This window comes from Pterocles gutturalis, unplaced genomic scaffold (assembly GCF_000699245.1).
Source record: "Pterocles gutturalis isolate BGI_N339 unplaced genomic scaffold, ASM69924v1 scaffold30586, whole genome shotgun sequence".
Lineage (NCBI taxonomy): Eukaryota > Metazoa > Chordata > Aves > Pterocliformes > Pteroclidae > Pterocles > Pterocles gutturalis.
In genome coordinates, this window is record NW_010103947.1 from 12955 (window position 1) to 20963 (window position 8009).

The window sequence follows — 8009 nt, forward strand, 5'->3', positions numbered from 1 at the left end:
CAACAGAACAGAAATTTACTTAAATATAGTCACTTCGTATTCCATTACTTTCTTGAATTACCAACAGATTCAACATTTCAGTCTTTAAAGCTATTCATTCCAATTATGTTTCTTAGATAGAAAAGTAATGAAGTAATCAGAAAAGAACAGCAAAATCAGCTGAGTAGCTAACAATCCAGCATTGTATTCTGCACATATTAACAACATGGATTTTGCGTATTATTACCACCGATTTGTTGTTTTGTTGGTTTGAGGGGTTTTTAGGACAAAACAATAGAAAGTCTAGTTGTTTCACAGAAAGTTCATAAGGGAATAACGCCACAGTCCTACAGTACATCCTTCAGTGAGGTTTCACCACTCTGCATCTCCAATGGCTTTTGCAAAAACATGGTCTTTACCCTCAAAGGACATCACTCCGTCTTTTAAGTAGAACTTCCATTTGTTCTTACTTCGATGTATCTGATGAAAAAAAATAAATTAATGCCCCCACCCCAAAAAAATATACATTAGACCACCCATTAAAAAAAAAAGTTTAAGCACAACGTGGTTTACAAACCTTGTTTTTCTTTTAAAAACCTGATAGCCCAAAACATGTGAAACACTGCTACTGAATGCACCACAAATATTCAGGAGGCAGTAGCTTGCAGTTGTTCATCGTGAACTCCCTGCCCTCTCAATGGAACAGCCTCCTGAATCTTAGCACATCACCCTCCCCAGCAAAAACAAACAAGTGCAAAGGTAGCTGTGTGACAGCTCAATACAAGACAATAACGGAGCATTTTCATGGGTGTATCCGTTCCAAAATATACAGGGCACTGAACACAAGTATGGCTTAACCGAAATGCAGTGGTTTCCTTCTCCTGTACACATTGCAAAGGAATATTGCGTGCACAGAAACATTAGGTTAAGGCTAAAAGCAGGAAAACTTTGCTTAAAAGCAAATACTGCCATGCCAAGCAATAAGAAAGAATTTGCATATTCTGCTTCTTTTTAGAGGCAAGGTAATATACTAGATGGCTGTGTCCATCTACTTTCTACTAGGCTTACATGTTTTATTAAACCTGTACAGGAAAGGGGAAAGTTACCAACATCTTCCCTCAATTTCTGTAACTGTTTAATAACGTCTGATCTTAAAATTGCCTATAAGACATGTCCAATGCTGAACTTCCTCTCAGTTTTTAAAAATTTTCAACCAATTTTTTCAGCTTATTACAGACAAAACTTGCTGTAGATAACAACATCCCCTACCTATAGCATACGTAACAAACTGGGTTACAAAGCTTCAAAACTTTTCTGTACCTCTTCAATACAATACAGACACCGTGGCTGAATTTCAGATGCATTTTCTGCACACATCCCTATAACTGCGTTTTCCAAAATAACTAGTTTCAGAAGCACTCGATCTGTTACACCTTAGCAAGGACTATTTTCTTAGCAGCTCACCGTTTCTTAAAACACAGGCACTGTTAAGGCAGGCCTAGTTGGACACACACAAAACATTACCACTAGTCACTTTTGAAAGAATAAAAGCCAAGGCACATTCTTAAACAAACTATAGACATGTTTTTCCATATTTGTCTCAAAATAAAACATGCACTTTGTTTCGTCAGCTTTTAAACTACTGAAATAGAAGAGTCCAAAACCATACCAGAGTTAGAAGTATTTAATTTGAGCTTTAAGAGTTCAAAATAAGGTTGAATTTTAAACATTAAAATGCAGGAGGACAAAACGCCCCCTAACAACCGTTTTGGTTTTTAGACACAAGAGAATTCTGGTAGGAAAATCTCTCAGTGAGCACTTCAGAGACAAAAAATGTAAAAGTACACATGCTCCTCTTTCTGTTACCCATTTCAAAAGTCTTAATTCAAGGCTGAAAATGCATACATACATCCCATGGAGCTGTTGATATTACTTAAAAGTTTAGGAGATGCATCAGCTTTTGCAACCTTACAAATCTTAATTTTGGAAGATTTGGTCCCCTTTCCTTTTCCTGTAGTAGGCTATCATGAACCCATTGATTATCCTCATTTCAGAAAACAGCAGGTAAGCCTTCAGACTATTGTCAGCTAAACACATCATTTAAACACTCAATTATTACAGCACTAGATTTTCTTTAAAAGTCACTGCCGGTAGACCTGACATGGATCTGCTGAAGATATTATTTAGAATGACAAATAGATAAAAAGATAAAATATTAAAAGCTAAAACTATATACTGTACCTTGTCATACTGACAAACTATCACATTGTCGGTGTCAAACAAGTCTGGAGTGTCCTGTTCACTGACATCATCACCAGAGTTTAAGGGTTCCTAGAGATTACAATTGTATAATCAATATACTTGACATTAAACTTGCCTAGAACAATAAAGGTTACCATTGCAAAAACCACGACCTAGAGGCTATGAAGACCGTGTTGCACAAAGCTCATTCATAAGCACCTTTACATGCCTAAGTTCTCAAAACCAGAAACACCTTATAGAAAAACAGAGGTAAAAATCAAGGCTGCTAACTGACAAAGCTGACCCCAGTAACTGGGGGGTCACTAATCAACTGGTATTTATTTGAAGTCCAGATGCTACAAGTTGATTCTCTAGGATACCAAATTGCACATCTTGAAGAAAAGCCTTTTCCTCAGAAACATACGTACTTGTAGCACATTGTTCTCTTCTCTGTCTAATCCCCTGTGGTCCTTCAGAAGAAAAAGAAACCTGATTTGTGTCCTGATCTTTTTTACATAAAAAGCAGAGCTCCATTCCACTGAGGCCAGGGTTTTACCACAGAACTTTAATTCTGCTAATTAAGTATTTTAATTCTTCCAATAAACAAATTATTTCTCAACATCTTTCATTTGTCCATGCTCCTCACAATGACCTCTGGAGTAATTTCTCAGCAGTACCTCCTGTCTCAAGAGGTATGGAACTTAACTATGCGTCATCTGCATTAAACTTACCAGGAATTGTTCTGGGTCCAACAATTCAACAGTCAAGATAGCTACATTATTGTAACGTGCTTCATCAGGCTTAGCAGTAACTTACCTCCTCAACTACATCTATTTGGGGCTCTTCATTATCACCACCACTGCTGCTAGACTCTGTGTTTGAAATACTGTCACATTCTTCATCGTCGTCTTCCTCATCCTCCAGAACCTTCAGATCCTCTGATTCAATAATGCCAATGAATTCATTCTCTTCCATATCCTTCGTATGTGGTATTTCTTCCTCAGGAGAAACATCACCAGTACCATCTAGCTGAATTATGTTTTCAATGTCACTGCAGATATCCTTCTCCGATCGTGAATGAGATTCCATCTGCTCAGTAGGTTCCACCTGACAGGACTAACAGAGACCAGAGATGGCTTGTGAATTCACACCACATAGCTTTCATTGTTCAGTACAAAGCCTGAGATTTTTGTTTAATAAAGCAAGAAGATTGGGGCACTAAAATGAGAGTTTCTAGCCCTGGCCTGCTTGTAAACCCTGAGTGCATTTGCAAATCTTGTTCTTACACCTAACCTTAAATGGAATCCACGCCAGATAATCCTCAGCAATACAGAAAGACATTTTCTTAGATTTGTCCTTAAACGCTATTGTACTCAAACAACTTTTTAAGGAAAAGATGATCGAGCTGGCTTTTAGAATTTCTATTGCAAAGAAAACTACAAAAACAAAAAAAGGAAAAAGGAAACAAGCTACTCTCCCACCCCCAAAAATAGCATTTTCCATTTTTTAAATAAAAGTCAAGATGAACTTATCTCTCTCCCTCAACTCAATCAAAATGCTTCGTTTAAATAAGATATAAAGAGCTGAGACAGTAAATATTTCAGTACTTCAAGTTACTGTTCATAAAAGTGCTGGAACTCCTAAGCATAGAGTTTACAGAAGCATAAAAGGGCTTTAAGCTTTCAGCCATCTTCAGTTTCTCATTAAATCTTTATTGTAGCACTTAAACATCCTCATATACTTTCTAGTTCAAGAAAATAACACTTTGTTTTGACCTTCCATTTTTACTACGGTCAGTCTTCATTATCCTGCCATCAAAGTTCAGATGAGCAACATAACATGCTTTCTATTTACAGTCATTTGTCATTGCTGCCATTAAATTTGCATTTAATAAGTTTGCCTCAATCACACATAAGTGCTACAACCCAAAATCAGCAAGCCAGCCTGAACTTAAAAGATCTGCAAATAATTTCTGGAACAAAAAATAGATGAGGTCAGGGAAGTGGCCTGTTAATTAAAATCATTCAAGTTTTCCCACACAGTTCTAGCTAAATTCTAGTTTGTTCAGGATTTTTTCCCCAAAAAAACACATTTCCTTCTAGCAGATTTTCACTTATCAAATCTGACTTTCATACTCAATATGCATTCTCAATGCAAGTTAAATGCTCTTCACACATTACAAGTTAAAACTAATCCCAGCTGGCACTGCAAAAGCAATCTGCCCACCACTGGCCAGTATCCATGTGCAGATTCAGCATCAGAATGACATGGAAGTTCTCAAAGGGTCATTCCCATCTGTTCAGTCGCAAAAAAAATAGAAAACTATTATCTCCGCAAATAGTCAATAAGTCTAAGAATACAATATATCTATCCATTACACTTGCAGCATTTTTAGATTCTCTTCAATCCCAGTATTTCAGCAATATTTGTGACAAATTCTTAAGGTAAAAATAAGCAGTCAGCTACTGCTATTCAAAACAAGCTCAAGAATTGACTTTAGAACTATAATAATTTAGAGGTGCCACTTGTCACTTACAGATGTGTTTGATCACATCTCCTATTACACTTTAAACAACCATGTCCAATGAATGTATTCTCACCAGCTGAGAAATAAAGGTCCTACCTTGTCAGGGGAAGCCACACTGTCCTGATCTTTCAGAACAGTGTTATCATCCAGACTTTTGCCTGTGATAATCAGGTCAATGATATCATCAGACACCTGCTGCTGCACCAGCTCCTGAGGCTCAATGTCTAACTGCCCCTCCACATCCAGCAATAAACAGCTTGAGTTGTTTGCCAAGGCTTCAGCGGGAGAAAACACTTTAGAGGATTCTGGAGTAAACACAGCTGTGTGAAGATCGCCATGCTGGGATTTTTCCGTTGAGTCTGCACGCTGATTCAACACCACATTAGTTGCAAGTTGCGGCTGACTCACAGGAGGCTGCTGGACCAATGTAGTATTGGCAGAGTTCTCCAGGTGGCTTTTTTCCATGACATTTGGTTGAAGTGCCACGTTCTGTTGGACAGCAGTCTCCTGGGGTTGCAATGCTTCAGCAGCTGCCTGGGCAGAAGATGCATTCCCCTGTGCAACGCTGGCAATGTTGGCTTGCAGGACCGACGGTTTCCCAAGGGGCGGCAATGTCTGCTGAACAGGATAATGTAGAATACTCGCATCTCCTGCAGCCTGGGTAACCACAACAGGCACGTTCACCTTATAAAGGTGCCCTACAAAAAGAAGAATTAAAAACAGCTTCAGCAGATTAAACTACAGGTTCATCCAGGCCACTGCCCTATTACCACTAATAACCAACAGCAAATACTCAGGCAAACTACGAGAAACAGGATGTTTACAAAGTAGTACTTCCCCCAAGGTCAATTTCAGCCTCTGAAAATTAAGCGTTCAGAGGCTTTTTGAGTCAGAGCTTTCAGTCAGCCCATCATGTTTAATACCCATTTTTGGGTTTGGATAAAAAAAAAAAAGGACAATCTTGTTCTAAAATTGTTTCCATGTCATTTCAGGAACTAAGAAATACAAGATGACACAGTAAACTACTTCATATCTACAGGGATACTTCACTCCTTTAAGGACATTTAGGGATCTCCTCTAAAAAAAAGAAAAAGCCTCCTTTTAAAAAAAAAAAAATAAAAAGAAGAAGCTTAGTTTATATTTCCTCTTACTGTATGAAAAATGCTCCAAATACCGAATCCTTAAAGTCACTATTAATCAGCATTAGAATTAAAGATGCCAGAACTAAGTTCCTGGTTTCATGTAATTATTCTTTTCCCCACACTCATTTACACAGAGTCACTGGCAGCCTAGAGGTCTCAAAACCTTAGGAATTATACCTGAAATAGACACCTAGTGACATTAGTTCTCAAAGAAGAAGAGCTGTTTGAGGAAAGAGTCAATCTATGACTCAAATAAGCCTTCCACTCATCACACCCTGAGCAGCACAGGCACATTTTTGTACAAGCAGTACAGGCAGTTTTATCAGCACGAGTCTGAGCAAAAGGGTTAATGGGTGGTTGGGCTTTATTTGAGTAAGAAATCAGTTTGATTCTGAAGCATCAGAATGTTTTTACCTGCACCTGGACTGACAAAGGAACACATTTGTGATCAGTTGTAAAACAAAAAACAAATGGCATCACCTGGCAGCCCATGTTAACTGATCCCACAAGTGTACACACCTGACACACTAACTAATCAATGTAATTACTTCCCCCACACAGCAATTACAAACAAAAACTACACAGGAAGAGGAGAACAACTGGCTCTACCCACCTATATTTTAACTTCACATTAATCTGCTGTACTCAGGAGTATCTTTCAGTAGCCACATACCGTCAATGCATTGAAACATTTTACATCTCCTCTTTAATCTTACCAGATGCTGTCTGTAGGGTCACTCCAGCTGGTACATGTATAGGATAAGCAATACCCGTAGGGAGAGTAAGAGTTGTGCCCGCTTGTGAAGCACCCTGGGTACACAAGAGCTTTATTAAGAAACAGTGCATGCTTTTACTTCACACTAACATATCCACATGAAATATGAATGAGGGCCCTTCTGTGATCATCTTTACTGAAGAGTTGCTTCAGGCTTTGGAGATTTAGACAGATAAAGAGTATTCTGTATCAACAGGATAAGGACTTGGCTTAAGTGTTTCACATTTTCCAGTTATCACATCCCCTTCTCATTAACAGAACACTTTTCTGTACCTGCTCAATGTACACACCATCCAGAAAGATACCCTTCCACTCAGCCAGTTTTACCTACGCTTATGCATTGCTCCGCACAGCACAGACTCCTTGCCTAGGCCTATAAAATCACTTCACATTCTCTTTTTCTCCTGGAAAGCAAAGAGTTGGATATAAGGCTTCCTTTCAACTAGCTGTTCTGGGGAAATCCAACTTTTAAATCAGGAAACTTGCATGTTTCACAAATGTCTTCCCAATTTTATATTTCAGCTTGACAAGCTAGTTAGTTCGAGGCTCAGGAGGCACTCAATAAATTAATCAAGCTCTGACAATTAATAGCCCCTCCCCAAACAAATTTCGCCATGCCCAGAGTTCAGAACCTGTCAACTCTAAAACCACTCATTTTCTTCTGGATGATTTATATGCCTCACAGATAATACTGCTCCCAGCTTCACTGGCGCTAGCATTTCCCAACCATGTGTTATTTTCACACCCAGTAATAAAATTCAAAAAAAAAAATTTAAAAAGGATCTGTAGATGTGCATTTCCACTACACTTCCACTAAACGTATACAGCCACATCTTCCAACACACTGCTGGCTGCACTGCCTCAAAACCAGCTGGGAGATCCCCATCCTTTTCCACTGCTGAAACAGAAGCAGCAGGGTTACAGCTCTCCCTCTGCAGACTCCTAACTTTTGCACAGCTTTCATTAAAAAAAAAAACAAGTGGGGGGGGGGGGGGGCTAGAAGTAACAACACTGAGCACTGAGTTTCTTCATCTGATGATTCTCTCCCAGCATGACTCCTGTTCCCTTGCCTACTATACCATATTGGACAGACAAAACTGTCAGGAGAAATGCCACTTTTCCAGTCCCTAAATGCTGTCCTAAAGCATCCATACATGGAAAATATTTAATACTTGCCTCCCCTTAAGGCTATTAACAACTGACAAACTTAATAATTTAGAATTCAGAATAATCAAAACAGAAATAAAAAGTTGCTGCAGCTACATACCACATCTGCTGCTGTGAAATGCTGAAAACCTCTGCCAGCTGGGATGACTAAAGAAGCTGTTAAAAAAAAAAATATATA

The 8009-nt window shown here is 38.7% G+C and overlaps 1 protein-coding gene across 1 annotated transcript; it reads right to left on the reverse strand.

The window, feature by feature from the left end:
* Nucleotides 1-351: 351 nt before the first annotated feature.
* GTF2A1L (general transcription factor IIA, 1-like) lies at nucleotides 352-7994 on the reverse strand (the record flags this gene model as incomplete). Its single annotated transcript, XM_010086908.1, has 6 exons — nucleotides 352-459; nucleotides 2221-2310; nucleotides 3037-3327; nucleotides 4844-5445; nucleotides 6606-6699; nucleotides 7932-7994. Coding segments are annotated over 6 exons (1248 nt in total), but the record flags the coding sequence as incomplete, so codon positions are not given.
* Nucleotides 7995-8009: the final 15 nt, after the last annotated feature.